This window comes from Colius striatus, chromosome 1 (genome assembly GCF_028858725.1).
Source record: "Colius striatus isolate bColStr4 chromosome 1, bColStr4.1.hap1, whole genome shotgun sequence".
Taxonomy (NCBI): domain Eukaryota; kingdom Metazoa; phylum Chordata; class Aves; order Coliiformes; family Coliidae; genus Colius; species Colius striatus.
Window position 1 is genome coordinate 153815325 of NC_084759.1, and position 23340 is coordinate 153838664.

A 23340-nucleotide genomic window follows, 5' to 3' on the forward strand; every position below is an offset into this window, starting at 1 on the left:
CCAGAGGCTAAGCTTAGCAGGATATACTTGGAATATTACTTGGAATAGCAAAGTAGGCAACCAAAGGGACAGAACATTAACACACGTGTTCATTCTTAGTGGCTGTGGTGGTGTTCACCACGTAAGAAGTAATGATTTAGGAATACATTTTTCAGGCAGACTTCGTATAACATGAAACAATTGTTTCTGTCTGGATCTTCTGAAACTTAAAAATAGTAATAACTGGAAAAAAAAATCACTTCAACAAAGATTATGAAAGCAAATTCACAGACTAAATTCCTGTGGTTGGTGTCCTGGGGTCTGTTTGGTAGCTTTTCAGAAGGCTGAGTTAGACTCCACCTTCCCGTTCACTCTAGCTGCCTCTGCCCTGCCAATGTTTCTAGGTTGCCCACAGGGAGATGACAGCTGTAAATCAGAGACTGTGTCACATTGTCTCATCTTTTGTGTTCTAGCCCAAAAAAAAAAAAGTTCACAAAGATCAGATGGTCTGGGCTGTAAGAGAGATGCAGTACAGGCAGAAATAATTTATTCCCCGTGCCCCCTCTGAAGCCAACAGTGATTATCACGTAGAATTCTTTAAAGAATTGATAAAATGAGGTTCTTCCAAGGAGGCAAGTTCCTCTTTTACTGAATATGTTTACTATTGACCATAGTAAACCAGTCAGCATTACCAGATTGGATTCCTGAATAATGTTTTTCCCTCTTCATTTTCCTTAGAGGAGCATCACAGTCACTTAAGTGCTCAACAGAGGTTTTTAAACTCTGTTACAGAACACAACATAATTTGGAATGTACGGGGTTTGTTTGGTTTTTTTTTTTGTAAGTGAAGTGAACGTAGTTGTCTGACTTGGTACAGGCTCTGTTTTAGTACAAGTGCATATTTAGTGTCTTGGAGACTTCTAGTTTTCATAATACTGTGAAGTTACCGTGCTTAAGATTTTGTATTATAGTGAATGTTCCACTTTACATATTACAGTGTTCATCTTTGCAAAGTAAATGATGCTATAACAATTGACTGCAGTTTGTCTTTTTATCCTTTACCATACAAAGGAGTTCTTACTTGGTTGGTTGGTTAGTTTAAACAATAAACTGCTTTTTACTTGTACTTTCATTATTCTATACTGCCACTGTGTGCTTTCCAGAATTATGGACTAGTTCAGCAATTTATTTCAAGAATAGATGTCATAGAATCTGACACATGATGATCTTTAGGGTTTTCCTATTATTGTGTAGTGGAACTCATGATCAACAGGTTCAAAACATGCTACAATACACGTGATTCCAGAGAATATACCAGTGGTAGGCTTGTCTCTACTGTAGCTTGTAATCTGCTATGCTGAAAAAATGTAGAAGTACAGCAAAACCACATAACTGAGTCTGACCAACATCGATAACTCACTTCAGTAATAAGCTTCTTAGTGTATTCAAGAGATTTTGAAGTCTGGTGCTTTCTGTAATTGTGGCAATGAATTCAGTACGGTTTAGGATTTCTTCTCCTTTGAAGAGATGTCATGGGAAAGGTGAATTTGGAAGATGGCAGAGACAGACTGCTACTCTCTCCTATGGGAATTCCATTGCTAGCCCCAACAGTCTGCTGTAAGGATTCTCTCATAGAAGGAAGTTTTTGTTACACTTTAACTGTGATACTCCACCACTAAAATTTGAGAGAACTGTAGTGCTGTAGCACATGTTTAGAAGTCCATGTTTGGGATAAGAATGAGGGTGAATACTAAAAATCATCATGAGTGAAGTATTGTTTCTACCTGGGACTTTTATATCAGGTAAAGGTACAATAGGAGCTGTGGTACTTTTGACAGCTTTGTATATATGACTGTGAATAAATACCGTTGAGACGTGTTCCTCAGCTGGTTATTTTGGTGCAACAGCAAATACTGTTCTGGTGCTAATACCTTAAAGTCATGATTTAGCGCAACCTGTTCAATGTTTGTTTTGAGTTTCTTGAAAACTCTGTTTACATTCTTGCTCTTAATTTGCAGGTCACAGATCAAAAAACCAAAGGTAAGAATCTTTGATCCTAAAGAGTACCGTTTTTATTGATTTGAGCCAAGGCCAATCTTAATCAAAACTATTGGGAAAGGAATGGGAATTATGAGTCAAGGTGAAGCACTGTAGATGTATATTCATAAGGTTATTAAAATGCAGAACCTAAAACTTTGTTGTCTGCATCAAAATACTTGAAGAGAGAATGATTATGAACAAAAAAGGTTAGCTGAAATATTTAGGTTTTAGTTTTGTGAAGGTAGACAATTATCAAAAACCTGAAACACTTATGTGAATAAAATGGAAGACAGGAAAGTACCAAGAAAAACAGAGTAAGGTACCAAAATGAGTGAAAATTACTTGTTTTTGAAGCTTGGAGGTCAGGCATCTGAAAATCCAAAAGATAAGGCAGAACTGATGAGTGAGCATCTTGAAAAGTAAGCTTATTTAGCCGATCTAAAAATACATTTAATCTTGATCTGTGTGTCAGTTTTCTAAAAAATGGTGTGGGAAAATGCAGTTATTGACAGAAGAGAGCTAAGATAGTAACTTGATTTTACAACCAACAGTACCTTTTTGAGCACTTTGGGTAACAATGTAAGTAGAGTAATAAGCAAATGCTTATAAAATACAGAGAATAATACATGCATGTTGCCAAAAAGAGACTCACTTGTTTTGATCTCACATTTGTAAGAGGAAAAGTTTCACTGATTGTGCTCACTTTGCTGGGGAGGAGCCTCTAGACATCCCTATCTTATATTAATCTTCAACAAAGGCTACAGTAGATGTGTTAAATTTTCCTTGCCTTTGGGGTCTGATCTCTTGGCAATCACACCTTCTAGGAGCTTGGCTAGGAATTTCTTTTGTTCTGTTAGAAAAAAAAGCCCATGGAGAATGTGAGTAAGGGGTCACACATCTAGAGTCTCTTAAGCAAATTTTGTGATGATGTTAATTCCTCAAGGATTTGTTTGTGGTTTTCCTCTTCTCCAGTGCATAATAGCCCTCGGGAGCAGCTTGTCCTTGCTTAGAGGCAGCTGGCAACCAGCTGGGAAACTTTAGGTGGGCCCAATCCAAATGCTGTATATAGGACCACCCTTTGGGTGATAGTCAGCTGTTAACTGCCTTATTTAAGAGCAGTACAGAGAACTCAGATTTGTTAACTCTGAATCCTATAGGGGGTTTGTTTGGTATTTTTCCTCTCTTCTTGTTTGCTTTGGCAGTGGCTGTGTAGCCTAGTAAGCAGATGAAAACTTGGAATCTGATTTCAGATCTCCCATGAGGGTAATATGTAACAAACCAAAATCCAGTTGAAGATAGGGAACAGAGCTGGGGGGAGACGTGTTACGTTTGACTGCTTATATTATAAAATGACTCATTGGCCAGGATGGTATTCTTTGCTTACTTTACATTTACATTCAGAGCTTAGAGAGAGATACATGCAGAGGGCAGTTTCATCCTTGGATACTGAGTTGCACGTGGAAGCAGGAGCTTTGCTGCTAGTGCTTATTCTATTTCTGCGATTGAACCGGGTTTTGGTAAGATCAAAGGTGTACTTTATTTCAGAGAAGGATGAAATTATGAAAGGGAAGAGTCATGGCGAGTTCTTGTAGCTAACACAGGTTTCAGTGGAAAAATTTCTGATTTTCATTCTTCCTGTTTTTCAGTGCCCGAAGTGACGAAACCAAGTTTAAGCCAACCAGTGGCTGCCAGCCCAATTGGCAACTCTCCATCGCCACCAGTCAATGGTGGCAACAATGCCAAAAGGGTGGCAGTGCCGAACGGACAACCGCCAAGCGCCGCCCGCTACATGCCTCGGGAGGTGCCGCCGCGATTCCGTTGCCAGCAGGACCACAAAGTGTTACTGAAACGTGGGCAGCCCCCTCCGCCATCTTGTATGCTCCTTGGGGGTGGAGCAGGGCCTCCTCCTCCAACAGCACCGGGAGCAAACCCAAACAACGCACAACCAGTGACAGGAGCACTGCTGCAGAGCGACAGTGGGACTGCAACAGGCAAGCAATAATAATAATATGAAATTAATATGTGTGTGTCTAAGAAACAAGGATCACCAAGATTGTGCATAAGCCATAAGCATGCCATTACACAAAAAAAAAACCCCAGCCTTCTCATATTGCTTTTGGAGAGATTACTTCTGCTATTTTAGTTTATAGACTCTTGCTGTTAGCAGCAATGGATGCAATTTTTGGTAGACAGAAGAAGAGAGTTAATTTTTTTCAAATATCTTGTGGGTGGTTTGAATGGAATGCTGTAATGCTCTTAGAGCCACAGCAGGGTAAACACAGTAAATGGATAAACATCATTTTGTGATTGTCATTGAGTACTTACTAGCTCTTCGGGTTTCTTTGACATGAATTTCCTGTCGTGTCACTTTTTTGTGTGATCTGGTAAAACAAGACATGTAGGTATCACATTGGCAAATGGCAGATGTATGTCATTTCTCATCTGGATGAAGTAGAAGGATGGTCTTTTTGCTCCTGACTTCTCTTACTAGTAATCTTAGTTTTCTACTTAAGAGAGGCCTTATTATAAAATCATGTCTGGCATGTTTTTACTTCTCTGTTCACTGTGAATTCCAGAAGATAAATCAATATTTAAGCTTGTTTTATGAGCGTGTGAAAATTATGACAGCTCCTGAATTTTTCACATCCTTAGGGAACTGCAGTAACTGTAATATTTCCTCCTTAAGTTATGATAGTAGAACAAACAAAATTCCTCTCAAAACATCTCCTTTCTAAGGAAAAACTTAGGTGATGTGAGAAGTCAAGAACAACTTTGTTTCTGATGATAAAGATGTTAAAAAATAAATAATAAATACTTAAAAGTCAAAAGAATAAAAAAAAAAGGATACTGTTATGTCTGAGTTCACCTTTGAAACCCATGCCAGATTAATGGGATGAGGTTTTTGGAATGCATAAACTTTTTCTAGTTGTCTGTGGTTCAGAAGAAAAAATAGAGGTGACTGGGAACTCCAAAGTCAAGTAAGGTAGATGAGATGGCTGTAATTAATAAAAAGGATTGTAGGAAGACGAACAATTCCATTTGTTTAGTCATTTCAAACTACATTAATAAAGCTTTAGCTAATCAGTTTAAAAACGGATCTCTTGGAGGTGACAGATTTTGATAAGAGACCTGAAAGGTGAAGTGGGAGAAAAACCACCCGGAAGTCTTTTGACTATATGTAACATCTTAGTATTATGTCAGCATTGATACGCCTTCACAGTGGTGGTAATAAACTGAGAAAGGAAACTTCATGGTGGTGAAGCATTCTAAAAGTTTTCAAAATTTCTCATGAACAGCATTTTTTTTGCTGTTGGATGTACTATATGAGGACCATTTTGTAACCATTTCAGAGGCTCCTTGAGTTCTGTGTAAGGAAGGACACCTAATAGTTGTTTTTGTTAGAATGAAATTTGGTCCTATGAATTCTTATATTTTTACATTTAGTTTTATGGTGTATTAACAACTAAATTGTTATGTAACCGTGGTTATATGGTTGTATTTTATTGATTGTGGCAACTCTTTTATGTTAGTTGCTTTATCCTGACCAAAGTTAGAAGTGTTGCCAAAAAAGACTTGGGTTCTTCAGATCTGCCTCAGGCCATCCAAACTTTTGCACTGTAACACAGTTAACAAGGCTGAGGAGCTGACTTGGATTAAAATGAATTTGGTTGCTTTTGCAGTTTAGCTTACTGCATGAGTGTCACTGGGGAATGTACGTGCTAGCCATGTGAGCACAGACGTGACACCAGAGTGGGAGCAGGCAGCTGGACAAGAAAGGCCAGGGCTGTCACAGTGCTCCATCAGCATGTTTATGGAACTATGATATTGCTATCTGTTCTGCATGTCATTAATCCCATCAGAGTTCCTGGCTATTTACAAACTGGATTTTTGATTTGGCTCGGGTCTGTTAGCCACTTCTGCACTGGTAACTATGGTTAATTCATCCCCCATGAAAACAAAAGCAGGTTACCAAAGAGGAAAATAATGCAGCTTACCTACTCCTTCATATTGATTCACCAGAGAGCTATAGATGGTGTTGGTGAGGCTTTAATACAAAAATTCAGTACATAGTCATTCAATTCAATACATAGTCATTCTTTACATGGGTCTTTTTCTACCAGAATTGCAGTGCTTGTCTAAGAAGGGAAAAATTCCATGAAAGAAGACACCAAATTTACTATTGTCTTGTAGTAATACAAGAGGTTGGGATAGAGGGTGGTGTATATAATTCTTCCAATACCAGTGATATTCAGGACGTGCAAAACAATTTTAGAAAGCAAAGCTTAAATGTTATTGGCGAAAGTCTTTCAATAGTTATAACACCCTCTTAAGATTCATCACCATCTCTCACAACAAAACTGCGCTTTCATTCTGGGACTCCATTTAAATTCTTGCACTTAGTTCCATACTTTCATCCTGAAAAGCAGTCATTTGCTAGTAACTTCTTCCATTTTAGTCCTGTTCCCATACTCAAATTACCACCGTTTCGTTGCCACTGTCAAATCTAGCAAGGGCAATCTGGTTTTATGAAAATAGACCGTTAAATAGTGTCCTAGTACACCGTGTTAGCAAGGATCCCAATCTTAGTGCTTCTACAATGTCTTAATAGAAATGAAACGTGAAATGCTCTTGTTAAAATCGCCTCTGTGAAGGTCTTGCAAAGTGCATAGCTGCCTATGCATCGTCCCATTTGCTGAGTCATTTCTAACTTCAAAAGACAGCAACCTTGGAGTCTTTTGAACTTGTCTTTGGCTGCCCTCCTTAAGCTATTCCTGCGATCAGTGTAATCAGAAAGTTTTTCAGTTGGGGTGGGGGAAGTTTCCCAGCGTACTTAAAGGATAGCCAGAGATAAATATCAGCAGAGAATCACACTTCCTTGCTATTGTTAAGTTTGCAGCTGAGATTAAGGCAACAGAAGGAACAGAATGTTCATGGGAACTGCTTGGTCTTTCGGATCTTGGTGGCTTGGGTTTAATGGACGAAGACAAACTTTTGTTCATCAGTATTCAACACTTAAGAGAGAATTCTAACCTTGCTGTGAGTCTGGGTCTTTACAGGAGGCCCTCAGTGAGGGAGCATCTGGAAGGCATTCAGTGGATGTTCTTTGGTTAAGCTAATGAGCCGGAAGTGAAACTTGAACTGTCATCTTTAGTGTGAAAGTATTAGCAAGCAAAAACTGTGGTCTTTGCTTTTGAATAAATAACGTAGGAACTTGAGGGTGTGTCCACTTTCTTAAGGTCACTGTGCCAGATTTTCATCAAGGCTGGTGTATGAGCCAGTGTTGGGAGTAAAAAACAACATGTATTCAGGTATGACAACTGATGCAGATGTTACTAAGTAACTTTGCTCTCTGCAAAATAGCTTTAGCTGTTTAGGTGGGCGGGATAACTGAGTAAGACTAATGCGTTAGGGTTCGGTATATAGTTTTGTTAATTCTTCATCAGTGGGAATTTGTGATGAGGGCAGTTTAGGGGTTCCATGGTATTAACAATACATAGAAAAATGAGCACAGCCTCGTATACACAGTGACACTGACGTACTAATGGACTTAAATTATTTAGAGGATCACAGATAATTATGTGGATGGCAAGGGAATCTTGGCTGACTTTTTAAACTAATGACGATAACACATCTGCATATGCAGACATCATGCTGCCAGTGCATCCATTGTGGCTCTGTTAATTTATGTCTGCTTCAAAAGTATACGCAAATATCTTGTCCGGGTCAATCAAACTGCATAGGACATAATAGTTTACCAGAGATGAAAGAAAGAGATGCTATTCATTGTAATTCATCCTGCTGATTTCCTTATAGTGACTCCAAAACTCAATGAATTTGCAGGTTACACTGTACAATGTACTAAGCCAGCCAAAAACTAACCCATCAAAAAGTGGAGTTAGTGAATGCAGTTGACTTAGTTAAAGGGCTTAACAGCCATCAAAACTGTCATAAATAAGAGGTAAAATTTGGGGAACTAGAAGTTAAGAACTGCTGGTGAGAGAAAGAAGGAAGAGTAAGATATATTGCTAACCTCCATCCAGTGTCAGAGATCAACTTAGTTGTTCACAAAACCACAAACTGTGGTTTCTAGGGCAAATATTGAGACACAAATGTGGGGTAATTACATACTGAATATAGCTTGCATGGTATTGCACAGAAAATGTAACTTGAGGAGCTTTGGATTCTGATTAACAATAAGTTTTGGGTGGTTTTTTTATGGGGTGGGTTTTTTTTGCAAAAGATTGAAAGAAACTCTTCATAGAAAAATCATCTTAAAAAGTTATTTGAAACTGAAGGATGGACTTCTTCAGCTTTACATATATTTCTTAAATGCTTTTAATGTTTAATCATTTAACTTCTGTAATAAGTTGTAATTTCTTGGAGTCAATTGAGTAGCAGGATCAACGGCTGACTCTGTGTATGCAGACGTGCATATGAATGTCTGCACATAAACATTCTTCTATATAGAGTATGATTTTAAACGTCCATTTGTAAAGTCTACAACCAGTCTCAGTAATGACCATACATGTCCATTAGCTGGGTTATAATTGTTACATTGAGTTTAGAGCTGGACTGTTAGCAGAGGTAACGAGTCACTGATGAATTCAAATCCCCATAAAATGCCTGTGGGGAGTTTGTTGAAAGAAGTATTTTTAATCGGTTTTTTTCAATGGTGTTTTCCAGCCTGATGTTCTTCCAAAACAATTTCGTTACACGTTTGAGAGAAGGGTTCTTTTAATGAAAAGCTTAGTTGGTGGTGTCAAAAATGTGTGATGTTCAGTACTTGGAAAGAATCCTGATTATTAATGACTTTTTTGGGGTTGTGGGTTTTTTGGGTTGTTTTTTTAGATTCAACAATTGGAGGTGCTGCTGCTTCAAATTATGCAAATTCCACTTGGGGTCCTGGATCCTCCTCCAACAGCGGCACCAACGCCAACCCTACTCACATCTGGGACAAGGTGATTGTAGACGGGTCTGACATGGAAGAGTGGCCTTGTATTGCCAGCAAAGATGCTGAGTCTTCTTCCGAAAACACCACCGATAACAACAGTGCCTCGAACCCTGGCTTGGAGAAGAACGCTCTGCCAGGAAGCACCACTAGTAACAAAGGAAAAGGAAGCCAGTGCCAGTCTGGAAGCGCTGGAAACGAATGTAATCTTGGGGCCTGGAAATCTGATCCCAAGGCTAAATCTGTTCAATCTTCCAACCCTGCTGCCGAGAGTAACAATGGACTAGGTAATTGGAGGAGCTTGAGTGGACAAGATAGAATTGGTCCCGGTTCTGGCTTCAGCAACTTTAACCCAAATAGCAACCCATCTGCTTGGCCGGCACTGGTTCAAGAAGGCAATTCTAGGAAAGGGACTTTAGAATCCGAAAGTGGTAGCTCCAATGCACAGATTAGCACAGTAGGTCAGACCTCTAGGGAACAGCAGTCAAAGATGGAAAATGCGGGTGTTAACTTTGTCTCTGGCAGAGAACAGGCTCAAATTCATAACACTGATGGACCAAAAAATGGAAACACTAACTCCTTGAACTTAAGTTCACCAAACCCTATGGAGAATAAGGGAATGCCCTTTGAAATGGGCTTGGGGAACCCTTCCAGGAGCACTGACACCCCTTCACAAAGCACTGGAGAAAGAAAGACTGGGAGTGTTGGATCTTGGGGTACAGCTAGGGGGTCTTCTGGAACTGACACAGTCTCTGGACAGAGCAATTCTGGAAACCATGGGAACAATGGAAAGGATAGAGAGGACTCCTGGAAAGGAGCTTCTGTTCAAAAACCTAATGGGTCAAGAAGTGATTCTTGGGATAACAATAACCGGTCTACGGGTGGTGGTGGGTCTTGGAACTTTGGCCCTCAGCATGCAAATGAAAGCAAATGGGGTGAAGGGAACAAATCAACATCTGGGGTGTCTCAGGGAGAATGGAAACAGCTGTCTGGGTCTGATGAACTGAAGATTGGAGAATGGAGTGGTCCAAACCAACCAAATTCTAGCACTGGAGCATGGGACAATCAAAAAGGCCACCCTCTTCCTGAAAACCAAGGCAATTCCCAGGCTCCCTGTTGGGGAAGATCTTCCAGCTCTGCGGGAAGTGAGGTTGGAGGTCAAAGCACTGGAAGCAACCACAAAGCAGGAAGTAGTGACAGTCACAATTCTGGACGCCGATCATACAGGCCTACACATCCTGATTGCCAGGCAGTCTTGCAGACTTTGCTGAGCAGGACTGATTTGGACCCCCGAGTGCTTTCAAACACCGGCTGGGGCCAAACTCAAATTAAGCAAGATACCGTATGGGATATTGAAGAGATGCCACGGCTCGAGGGGAAGTCTGATAAAGGAACTGAGGGGTGGGAGAGCTCTGCCACACAGACAAAGAACTCAGGGGGCTGGGGCGATGTACCCAGCCAAAGCAATCAAATCAAGTCTGGATGGGGTGAGCTCTCGACCCCAACAGAGTGGAAGGACCCCAAAAATACTGGAGGATGGAATGACTATAAGAACCCCAATTCTTCTAATTGGGGAGGAGGAAGACCAGAAGAAAAATCGTCTTCCTCTTGGAATGACAGCTCTAGTAAGGATCAGGGGTGGGGTGGACGGCAGCCTAATCAAGGATGGTCTTCTGGAAAGAACGGTTGGGGAGAGGAAGCTGACCAAACAAAAAACAGCAACTGGGAAAGTGCAGGAAACAAGCCAGTGTCTGGTTGGGGTGAAGGTGGGCAAAATGAGATTGGAACTTGGGGTAACGGTGCAAATACAAGCTCTGCTTCAAAGGGTGGATGGGATGATTGTAAAAGAACTTCAACATGGAATGAGACGGGTCGACAGCCCAGCTCCTGGAACAAGCAGCAGCAGCAGCAGCAGCACCAGCAGCAACAGCAGGAGGCTTCTGGTTCCTGGGGTCCACCGCCCCAAACTCCAAGTAACGGGCGACCTCCAAACCCAAACTGGAACAGCGGACCACAGCCGGCTGCCCCCAAAGAAGAGGAGCCCAGTGGCTGGGAAGAACCTTCTCCACAGTCAATCAGTCGAAAGATGGATATTGATGATGGCACTTCAGCGTGGGGAGACCCTAGCAGTTATAACTACAAGAATGTGAACCTGTGGGACAAGAACTCTCAAGGAGGACAGGCCCCACGGGAGCAGAGCCTGCCTACTCCAATGACTAGCAAATCACAAGCATCAGGTACTAGTCTTGTTCCTTTTTCCATCAAGCTCCTATGTATGAATGTAACTTTAATCCATGAGATGCTCCTGTAACGTCCAGTTTCTATTAGCTTTATTCCGTAAAGAAAACTTAATTTCTTATTTGAGTATTTGGTTCTGTATTTAAAGGATCTTTAAAATTTGAATCAACCAGTCCTCTGCTTGTTGTGCCTCAGTGACAGTGATGGGAGTGCTGGTTGGCTTGCCAGTAAAAAGAATATGCTTATTTGACAAATCAGCGTGTTCAGTCTGAGCTCTGAAGAACAGGTTGAATTATAGAAACATTTTGTTTGGCAAAAAACTTAAAATCATTAAGTCCAACCGTAAACCCAACGCTTCTGAGTCCACCACTAAACCATGTACCCAAGTGCTGCATCTGCACCTGTTTTTGAATACCTTCAGTGATGGTGACTCCTCCATTTGCCTGGGCAGCCTGTTTCAGTGTTTGACAACCCTTTTGATGAAGGTTTTTTAACACCCAGTCTAAACCTTCCCTTACTCAACTTGAGGTTGTTTCCTCTCATCCTGTCACTTGTTGCTTGAGAGAACAAACTGATCCACACCTCAGCATAACTTCCTTTCAGGTAGTTATAGAGAGCAATAAGGTCTCCTTTCATTAACTTCCATTTCTCCACACTGAATAACACTTTTTTATATTTAATTACTAGAGAAACAGGGAGAAATTCTTTGCATACCTTTAATCATTCTTTTTTCTCAGAAACACCCAGTTAACACTTGAGTGAGTTTGTGATGTAGTCTTTTTGCTCAATTTGGCTCTGCTGTGTGATAAGGAATACTTAGCAAAAGATTTTCTTCTTTGAAATAAGGAGAAGAAAAAGTTACATAGCCTGGAAATATATTAAGATACTGTTATGTAATGTCCTCTCTGACTCAAGCACGCTTTAAAGAATACTATTTCATTTTAATATGTACTTCAAATATGCCCTTACTCTTTCTTCAGTATATGAAATTCCCAAGTTAGTCCGGTGCTCTTATTTAGTCACAAAAGTTCACCAGATAGAAGAACAGCATTAGATGTGATGTTCATGTTTAACCTGGGAGAAGAATATTAATCATCATAGCATTCTCTTCCTTTTCTTCACTGGAGGTCAGCGTCCTCTCTTAAGTTTAATGTGAACAACTGTCAATTCTGTTGCACCCACGCTACTGAGAATCTTAACGTCCTCAGCGGAAGGAATGAAGCAGTAGATTAATGATGTGGTGCTGCACTGCAGTAAATAGTTGGTTGTCTGAATGCTCTGTAATGAAAACTCTTTCTTCTTTGTGCAGTCTGGAGCAAAAGCACTCCGCCTGCTCCAGATAATGGTACGTCCGCCTGGGGTGAGCCAAACGAAACCAGTCCCGGGTGGGGTGAAGTAGATGATACGGGAGCATCGACAACAGGCTGGGGGAATGCACCTTCCAACGCCCCGAATGCCATGAAATCTAGTGAGTACAGGCCAGATACCAACTTCTTTACAATGGTTCTGGAGATTTCTAGTGTTTGGCCTTTTGATATCGGTCACCCATGGAGGAATTATCTGAGGCCTGGAAGCAATGTTAAATGTCATGTAAGGTTTTGATGGATGAGTGATTAAGTACTTACAAGTGACTGGAACTTTGGCTTTTAAGGTAATGAAAAATTGCTCAACTAAGCAGTTAAATGGGCAACTCCAATCTGTGGAGTTGTCAAAGCATTAAGAGACTCTGAGTGAGGAAATGTATCTTTTTCTCAAAATGTCTTTTCTTCTCTGGCTGTCCACTTGTTACTTAGCATATCAACTTGTTACATGATAAATCATTTTTCCTGATCCTGTCAGGAAAAGGAGTGCACAGTATAGACAGATTTAACTGTGGAGGCCATGACATGGTAATCTGTGCCTTGAAAATGCAATGGAATTCTTTTTTCCTTTTTTTTTTTTTTTTTTGAATTGCAGGAGTGTGGAAAATTGTAGCTCTAAGATCTGACCATTCTTTTGTGGTTGAACCTAAATAGATTTTGGGAATATTACCTGCCTGCAGCTGTGTTCTTCATGAATGAGATGTTGTTGAAATCTTTAAAAAAAAAATTACTTTGAAGTTAAAATCTTGCTGTGTTAGGAGTTCTGTTTTTGTTGAAATTATTCCTGCTGATGTAAGCTGTTGGCAAAGTTTTTATTTCTCTATTAGAACAAGCAAAAGCAATCACCTGCTGATAAAACATAGCAATGTCATAGCCAAAGCCAATAACTTTTGGATATGAAGTTTCCGGTGGGAGCTACTGAAAATACATGACTGTTACTGAACATGACTGATGATACCTGCTGTAAAACTATTTCCAGTTATAAGTTGCTTTTGCAACATGTAATTGTTTGGAATGAAATGCTTCGTACAGATTATATTCTTTTGAGTCAGTCTCCCATCCTCTCACCTCCAATTAAATAGTTGGGCCATTTAGGAAGCAAGACTGGGAGAAAAGCATTGCTTCCCCGATGTTAACATTATAGCAGCCTTTCATGGATGACTGTAGTGCGTGCTGTGCCTGCCACACAGACTTGGCTGTTTTCTAGATGCCAGACTTTTTTTTTAAATGAATCTCTTCTTTCATCTGTAAAAAGCCACCTAAATATGACCAAAGTAAGAGCCTCTGAAATGCTAATGATCCATCTGCAAATTAATACTTAAGAAAGTCTTTAAAGACTATGTGTGGTCACTTGCTTATCCAAACTGATCTGCATGTGTGGTGTAACAGAAAAGCTACAGCGTGTGTGCTGTTTCATCTGTAAGGTATCCTCAGCTCTAGAGGAGCAAAATGTAGTGAGTTTCTCTGTGACGGCTGTTTCAGGTTGGGATGTGGTAGGTCACCAGTGTTAATAGCTAAGATCTTCATTCTCCTGTGTTCTATGACTGCTCTCTCAACTCCTTTCTAATTGGCACCCAGAAGGAATGAAGAAGAAAGCTACTGGATTTAGTAGAGTAAGGGGATATATTCAATGTCTTGAATAAGTTGGAAGAAGAAATTGGGACAAAGAGCCTGCAGAGGCATAATTTATGGTTGAAGGTAAGGGCAGGAAATGTAGACTAGCAATGACTGGAAAACAGCAGCTTAGAGCCAAAGAAGGGAAGCATAGATCTGTACCCACCTGCTTAAAAAACACTTGGATTGATGTAGCTTTGCTAGTATTGCGCAGGAATTCTCTGGCAGAAGTACGAATAAATCCATCTTTCTGTAGCATCGTTATTTTGTCCTTATCTTTAAAGTTTCCTTTGCTTACCATAGCTGTTTGTGCCTCCTCACTGAATAAATGCAGAAAATTAAGTGGAATCCTACAGACAAGTCATCTTTACATCACTGTCCAGATCCATATTCAAGAATCTCAGACCTGAGAGCTGTCAATGCAGAAAAAATAATCTGCAGTCATGCAGTTGAAACCATAAACATAAGGGAAAAACTTCTTTACCGTAAGGGTGAGGGAGCCCTGGCACAGGCTGCCCAGGGAGGGTGTGGAGTCTCCTTCTCTGGAGGTCTTCAAAATCCACTTGAACATATTCCTGTGTGACCTGAGGTATCTGAGTTGTGGATTTTAAGGCAGCTCTTAAACTGCCACAAAATACTGCTGTACTTATTTTTATTTTCAGCACGATCAAGGTAGAGTTCCCCTTGATAGACTAATTACAGTTCCTGCCTGTTTTTTATATTCAGATGTTCTCCTATGTGTATTAACATCCTTATCCCTGATTTCCACACTCAAACTCCCAACCACTGAAAAATTAGTTACCAAAAAGGTGGTGATGATGGAAATCTGTTTTGAGGGAATAAAAATGCAGAAGAAGTTACAGCAGGAAGGAGAAAAGTTGGTCAGTGGATAAAATGAGGATTTGAGCTTTTGTTGGCTCATTAGTAGAGGTTGGAATTCTAAGTTGCTTGACAGCTGTTGCTAGAAAGTAACTGCAAAAAAAGAAGCCAACAGGGAGAAGTACTTAGTCAAAACTGATGAAGAGAATGTAGGAATGGTGTAACTACTTGAACAGCACTGCTACTAAATCTCTTCAGTGGCATTGTTGAGAACAGAAATTCAAATTGAGGAGGATTTTTTCACATGGAACTGGTTTTGTTTGTTTTCTTTGTTTCTATAATTTTGTGAAGGGTTTCATGTGAGGGAAATGCTAAGGTTCTGAAGGAAGGCAAAAGACTGTTAAAAACAAAGGGTTCTGAAGGCTTTAATATACACTAAAAAATAATAGGTTGTCTTTTAAAGAAATCCAAATGCAGCTGTGTCTGTTTAAGAGAAGAGGTCCCTATGGTTATTATATCTTTAAGGGTTTGACATTGCTTTAAAATAGTTGCAAAACATACCTTGCTAATATGATGTCAAATCTCTTGGGTTTGGGGATTCATGCACAAGCTTTTACAGCTGTTAAAATGAAGACACTTTTTTTTTTCCCCCTCTCACTCCTTAGGGGTTCTGATGATCTCAGATAATCTTGCAGTGTCAAATCACCAGCTGCATGGTATTGTAGACAGCTCTTGAGCTTTTTATCTCTTCCTAAAGGTTCTAAATCTATGCAAGATGGCTGGGGAGAGAGTGATGGGCCAGTGACAGGAACAAGACATTCCAGCTGGGAAGAGGAGGAGGAGGGAGGAGTCTGGAACACAGCAGGCTCTCAGGGAAGCAGTTCCTCCCACAACTCAACAAGCTGGGGGCAAGGAGGAAAGAAAACACAAATGAAGGTAAAATGCTGGAATGATTCATATCTGCTGTATTGTCTGAAAGCAATATGACTGATCTGTTAGGGCATTATAATAGTTCTTCTCTTAAAAAGATATTACAGAATTCAGCTAGAAAGGTACCTATTAGAACAGCATAAAAAAAGTCATGTTTCTGGATTTCTTTTAATGTATTACACCTGTTGTGACTAATAAATCTGCGAGTAAGTGTCAAATTCTTTTAGTATGTAAGCAGCAGAGCCGTTACTAAATGTAAGTGAACAAAAAGTGTCCCAAGGCTATTGCTCTGTTCTTGTTGACGCATCTTTTTGTGTTAGCCTGCTGCTGTTGCATAGCCTGCTGAAGTTTGGATTCCACAGCTCCTTTGGCAGATGCACTTCTTATTTCTACTGACTGTTGGATTTAGATCTGACTTGTGTTTGTTGTTACTGACCTTTGACCTTGGCTATAGTCCTGAGTAAATTGCTTTCTAAGGCTTGTTTGCATTACAGTTCTCTGGTACAGTAGTACTTGGTGCTGTATTAGTACTGGAAGGACTATGCTTTGTCTATGTATAGTCAGATAAGGCAGACTAAAAGGGCAAGTACTGTTATGCAAAAATGATTCTCATTGACTTCTTTCTCACTTAAAACTTTTTAAATTTTAACCACTGAAGTGACTGTTCAAAAAATTTTCCATTGAGCTGCGTTCAGTTTGGATTTTTATCACCTTTAAATTACAGTAAGGCCAAAGAGAGCCAGGTCAGCACAGTGCCCATGTAAGAGAAACCCCGTTCCAAAGGGAAGAAAGCCAAGGGAGAAGTCTACCTCTATACGTGGGAAAGAGTGTTTTAAACTGTAACAGAGGAGAAAAAATAAGTAATGTTCACGCAGCTTTTCAGATCTCAGAATGAAACTGAAAGTGTGATAAACATACTGCGCTACAAGTGTTCATCCAGGTGGTATACATAACAATGAACAATGTTATGAGAGAGAAAAGAAGAAAACAGTATTTTTAAATGTTTCCAACCACACAGAAAGTTGGGAGTAATTTGTTCTGGATATTAATTTCTCTGATACTAGGATTTGCATTCACCACTTGTGCATATCGAGTATAAAACAGAATTTAGGAAATCAAGAAATTACTTTTAAATTGTTTTCTTTGTTTTCCCTTCAGTGTGCATTAAAAGGAGGAAATAGTGATTCGTGGATGAACCCTTTATCCAAACAGTTTTCAAATATGGGCTTGCTAGTAAGTATATATATTTTTTTTTTTTAAATACAAAATCCAACTTTGTAAAAAAGCAGTAAACTTTAAATCAGTCAAAAGATCACAGTGTGTAACAGCTTCTTTATCTATGTTTGCTATACTGGTGTGTAGATTATAATGCCTGTAGTAGCCAGGTATTCAAATCTTCCTTGCTATTGAGAACATCTTCTTAAAAAACAGCCAAAATCTGCTTTGACTTTTTGAAGTTCCTTTATGACAGTTGTTATTCTGAGGAGGCAAATTTCCTTGCAAACAGTAAAATTTGAGTGAGAGTGGGGGGTGTATATTTATTTTCATGACACGCTCTTTAGAGCACTAAACGTAGAGGGCTCAGCACCTGCTGGCTGTGGTGTCAGATATCTGTGATTAGTCCAGGGCTATTCATCCTGAATCTCAGCCACCTATCAGCAAAGGAGATGTACAACCCTGTGTCTCATCTTGGCTGTTTATATTTTATAATGCCGTGCAGCAGGGTCTTTTTAGAACAAAAAGAGCTCATTGTTAATCAGTACTTAAAGATTGATTGGTAAAGTGAGTAAATAAACAGCACATAATGGGGAGAAAAGCCAGAACTGCAGGGAAATACTTGAAAAATTGTTACATATAAAAGTTTATAAAGAACTTCTGACACAATTTGTAAAACGCTTTAGAGAATACTGTACCAACTGTCATCCTGTGAAGCAGGAATAGAACGTAACGCGGGCTAGTGAAAGACAATAACACAAAGGTTCTCTGAGAAGCCCTGGGCTGCACAAACTGTCACTGACGTGACTAGGATTAGTTTGTAGTGCCTCTTGGCTCTCGAGTTTAAATCGGGTCTGCTAGACAGTAGATGCTTCTGAAAGCTATGGGAACACCCTGTCCCAGACTGCCAACTGAAGAATAACTTGGCAGCACATGTCAAGATGTGATGACTTGACAGGTCATGAGGATAAGCTATCGTTTTGGCCACTGTTTTCAGTGTTTCATCTCTCACCACTGGAACATGAGACCAGAGGTTCATTGCTCAAAGCAGCTGTCTATCCATCTTTTTGTGTCTCATATGTCTGGTTTTATATAGGAAAACTCACCAGACACAGCATTAGGGGGTTGAGGTGAGGTGTGTCCAGGGAGAGATCAGGAATCCTTGTGTTTGTTTTTAATTTAAAATAGAACTTCTGTTGGCACAAGCATGATCTTTCTTAATTTCTACCTTTAACCCTCAAGGGCTGTTTTCTGAAGCATTCCTCAGCATTTCATAGATGTCAAAACTGATTTATTCTTTTTCCCTCCCTCAGAGTCAAACTGAGGACATTCCAGGCAGTAAGATGGACTTGTCAGTAGGTACGTATAATTCAGTTCAAATGCATTTGAAATATGAGATTTTGTGCATTATTTTTACGTGGATGACGTGCTGTACTTGGGAAAGGTTTCATCCATGCTATTAGCACTCATGAGAGAAAGACAGAGTTGTAGCATTCAGTGTCTTGGCTGTAGGTTTTGAGTAGTTACATAGATGATGCTAGTATACAGGATTGCGATGTATACCTGTATAGAACAGAGCTATAACTTGTGGAAAGGACATGTGAGGGAAAAGAATATCTTTTATCGGTGATTTCTTCAATTGCTTGCCTCAGGCTATTACAAGTTACTGCTCAGTAGGACTAGATTTTTCACTCTCGATAGCCTCACCACAAATAGTACATAGCTTAGGTGGGTGAGGCTGTGTGGAGAACACTATTGTAAATAAGAGTTGGAATTGACCACTTAGATAAATCCCATTTGATAACCTTTGTCATGGCTTTATTCTTTGGCAAATTAACTAGTGAACTCTCACAGAGTTATTTCTTTATCTTGAAAACAGATTCAATTTTGCATCCTGTTCTTTTCCAGATTGTCTCTGAATATTGGCCATTGTTTATTTTACTTGTTGTCAAGTCTTTGAAGGCTAGGCTGTAAGGCTAAAAATTTGTACAGGGTAGTATTTGGTACTTATAAGAGGGAAGAGGGTTTCTTTCCTGTTCTAGAGACTAGTTCTGTTCAGATTTTGATTCTTCAAAATGTACAGAAGCAGGGAGATCACTTCATATCCTTGGTTAAAAAGATAGATCTTCTAGCCCACTTAAGACACTGCTACTGTAAAAACCCAACAATAATTTTCTGTAGCTGTTAGGACTACACAGCAGCCTCATTCCTCACAGTTACAATGTCAAAAGCACAAGTAGTTCTCATTTAGAACAGTGACTTTCCTGTGAAGACTGTGAGCTCCAGAGAAGCATGTATGTACTGGTTCTGTGTCTGGAAGGAGTCCCTGTTATCAGTGCAAATCAAGTTTGTTCAGAAGATGTGGATACCATGGTTTGGGACTCTCATGTGATTAGCCCTGAGACATACAGTATGACTATTACACAGTAACAGTTTTACTTCTTTGGTGTTTAAAAACATCTGGTACCAAGATGCTTGTTTCCAGCTACTTCTGCGTAATAGCAGAAGTGTCTGCCTCAGCTGAGACATGGCACAAAGTACTGATGAAAGGACAGAAAGGACTTGGTAAGAAGGAGATGGCTGGCTAGAGGATGCGATTGACTGGGAATCAAGGCTGATGCTGCTCGGGGTTCTAAATTTCCTGTAAGAGACTACCAATTTAATTACTTAACAGTGATCCTGTGATGGTATCTCTGAGGAACCATCAGCAAAAGTAGTTCTATGTCTGGTCAAGTCTGTGGGATCTCTGCATCGAGTAAAATTGGTGTTTGTAAGTCAAGTACAGTTAGTTTCAAAATATGTTCTGAAATTCCTTACTGTAAGCTGGAAGATGGTGGGGTCCGTGACACAAGTTGGCCATATCCAACATAAAGGATGGAATCTACTTCTGAGGAATCACATGCCAAAGAAGTTAAAAGTTTTCAGGTCTGTGACTTGACTGTGTGCTAAGTAATTTCACTTTCAACAGCAAGTGCATGGTGTGTTGGATCCTGTCTTTGTGGCAACTTTTGGGTTGTGTCATTCCTTGGTTTTTTTTATTTCTCCTGTCTAAACATCAGATAGTGACAGTAGGGAAGGACACAGCAGCAAGAGCTGTTTGTTCAACTGTCAGATAAACACCACCCTCGGTTTTATGTCTTCACATATGTCAAGATGGTTGATTAGTCTGATGTATTCCCCCTGCCATAGAAAGTAATTTAATAGTAGATACTTCTTCTAAAGTGTCTTCTGTCCTTCTGATACAGTGGCCGTATGTCACTGTTGTAGCATCATGCATGGTGATGTAGTCAGGATTTTCCCAAGCAAAAATACTTCTTTTATTGGGAAGATCTGTTAATCTTTGTTAGTACCCAAGGTAAAGTTGTGGTAGTCAAGACCTGTTTGCATCGAATATCAACACCAAATCTGGTATACTGATGCAATCCAAATAGCTGCAACATCTGTTAGTTTAGAATCCCATTACATTCTTAGGATGTGTCTCACACTTCATAGAGGATTAAGTAGTTCATTTTCCCCAAAACTGCTTTCTTCTTCTGAATAGTTAAGGTTCCCAATAAGAGGTGCTAAACATGCATTTATATAGCACAACACAGTTTTTGGGAAGGCAGCAGAATTTTTTGGTATCTCTGCTTTGGCCTCATACAGCCTCTCTAGAATTCAGCCTCTGATAGCATCTTCTCCATCTAGAAGGTCTTTAGAGAAACTTAAATTGTCACCTTTCATATTCAATTCTGACCTGTCTAGAGGTGCTGCTGTTAAAGAACAGGCCTAAGAAGATACAAATGAAGAGGATGGTAGCCTGGATTGTGATGATTATAGCTGTCTCAGTTCTTTATCTCCAAATGAAACTCAAGGACCTTAAGGCCATCAGACCGTCTGAGGAAAGATGGCTGACAGAATATCCTGTGAAATGGTGCAGAAAGGTTTCACACTTGCTCTTGATACATTGCACTTCAGTTTAGTGTGTCTGTCAATGGTGGCATCCTTGAGGCATTTATTATGGTTTGTATTCTATTTCAAAGACTAAGAATCCAGCAGATTTTCCTGGGGCTTTTCTGGTACTTCTCTACATAACGTTTCTGCTCTTGTTGCTTACGGCAGTTGCTTGTGAAAAACAATTAAGCTGTTCTGGTCAACTATTCTCTGCTTCCAAGCTTTAAAAGATGGATTTACTTCAGAGGTAGACTTGTCCTTCAGCTGGTTTTCAGTCCGGATTACATCATACCAGGTTGTCCTAACTTGGTAACTCTAGTTAGCACTATATATAGATAGATAGATATGGAGATATATAGATAGCATTCTATTTTCCAATTTTATGAGTAAATGCACGTTGATCTCAAGAGTTAAATTTGTGCTTGGAGACCACACATGTCAAAGAAAACTTTGTTACGCACAGAGCACCTTGACTGTGATCATCATAAATTGTTAAAAAAGGTCTGATTGTCAATAAGTAATTCTTGCAGTATTGGTCTTCATCTCCTTGTTTGAAAAAATGTATTGCTTTTATTGCCAAGTGTTGGAGTCACACTTTTGTTTACTGACCAAGACAGAAAAGAGATGTATCAGTAGCATGCCTGAGGCAGGTCAACTTCCCCTTTTTTTTCCCCTGTCAGATACTTCCAATGGATTGCTTGTTTTACTACAAAAATATGATACAACTTATTTTTCCCATTGAAATGTCTCTTAGTTTGTAAGTCCTAAGGCATGAAGTTTGCTGCAGTAAGCAGCTTGTCAGAACCACTTAATGTATTATATTTTCCTGTTTGACAACCAGTCGTGCTCTGCAGATCACGGAATTTTCAAATCATCTGTAAAGACTGGGAAATTAGTTTTCAATTTCTATTGATTCAAATTCTAATTCATACAGCTGTCTGTTGTAGATGTTCCAAAGCCATAACCCCATTTAGCATTCTGATGCAACATCTCCATATCTAAGTACATATCTTTGCTCCATAGGCATGAATGATGGAAATTTATGGCAAAGGTGTAAAACCAGAGTCTTTAAAAATGTTTTTGATTTTGTGACATACATAGAAAATGTATTTTAAGTGTTTTGGGGTTTTTACTCTCGATTTGAATCGCCCCACTGGATGGATGTATTATTATCACATCGAGTCTCTTGTTTGCAAATGTTTGAGGTAACTGCCCAACAGCAGTTTCTGTCTCGTATCTCTCAGCAGAGGATTGCATTCTGTAATTTTCTTTGTCTAGAATCCTTTTTTTTTCCCTTTTGAGCTGTGTGAATGTTGTGGGAGAGACTATTTCATAGGGGTTTTCTCCTCACTAGGGCAGGAATATCGTCTTCCAAGTTTTTGTTTCATGTTGCGTTTTTCAGTGGGAAAAATCCAGGAGATGGTGGGCATGTTGTTTGTATGAAGATGTTTGGACTTCTTCAAGTCTAGTGTGTTCATTAAACTGTTCTACATTTCTCCATGTAGAGGATTTGGGACTTCATACTTAGTCATGCATAAGTGTTCTTGCCTGCTGCAGAGGGCAAAATTAAAACTTTTCAGGTATTAACAATCTTCTTGTACTATGTAAGGTAAAGCTAGTCTTCTGCCACCTGCATTATTTATAGCTGTTGCTGGCAAGTGCAAAAGACAGACTCACACAACAGGTTTCAGGACTGCAATCGGATTTTCTGTGTACGGAATAAATGAATGCTGTTGTCTTTCTTAGTAAGGCTTTGTTTATATTGAGGTGAAGCCTTAAGTGACATGCATATCTAAGCTTGAAGCCTTTAGAGGTGCTATTTAATGGTCTACATGTTACTTAACAAGCCATTTTACAAGGCACCATTCAGTAACATTTGAGGAGTTAGCTGGATCGTCAGGAAAACTGAAGAGGCAGAAAGGTGTTTCTGCATCTTGGTCATCTTGTGTTGGCGTTGATTCAGTTTCATTTCAGGTAGTGGCGATGCAGCTCTGTTTGGTTTCAGTTTCTTTTTCAAGCAGCTAATGGACAGGGCTTCCTGTCCAGAATTAAAGCACAGAAGCCTTTTGGTTGTGCATTGTTAGCACTATATGTAGCAACTAGATGTGTAGAAGTTGACAGGATTGAGATGTAGGAGACATTTTATGTGACTGATCTTGCAGAGCCAGTTCTAGTTTTCTAGGATGTTAGAAAGGGAGGAGCTCATCCAGGTCAGAGTGACTCCAGTTACAAGCCAAGATATGTTGGTGACATGTCCAGTGT

The 23340-nt window shown here is 39.8% G+C and overlaps 1 protein-coding gene across 12 annotated transcripts in view; it reads left to right on the forward strand.

The window, feature by feature from the left end:
- TNRC6B (trinucleotide repeat containing adaptor 6B) overlaps window positions 1–23340 on the forward strand; it is a 149285-nt gene that overhangs the window by 91771 nt on the left and 34174 nt on the right. For 10 of the 12 annotated variants that reach the window (XR_009820189.1, XM_062012881.1, XM_062012891.1 and 7 more), the window contains 7 exons: window positions 1998–2019; window positions 3666–4010; window positions 8869–11205; window positions 12516–12674; window positions 15758–15936; window positions 17089–17163; window positions 18459–18504. Coding sequence is in view for 11 of the 12 variants with exons in the window: in XM_062012881.1 (XP_061868865.1) it covers window positions 1998–2019; window positions 3666–4010; window positions 8869–11205; window positions 12516–12674; window positions 15758–15936; window positions 17089–17163; window positions 18459–18504 (3163 nt within the window). In the remaining variant the exon portion in view is untranslated. The remainder of the gene's footprint in view (window positions 1–1997; window positions 2020–3665; window positions 4011–8868; window positions 11206–12515; window positions 12675–15757; window positions 15937–17088; window positions 17164–18458; window positions 18505–23340) is intronic. The other 2 variants (XM_062012932.1, XM_062012942.1) reach the window with 1 other exon arrangement.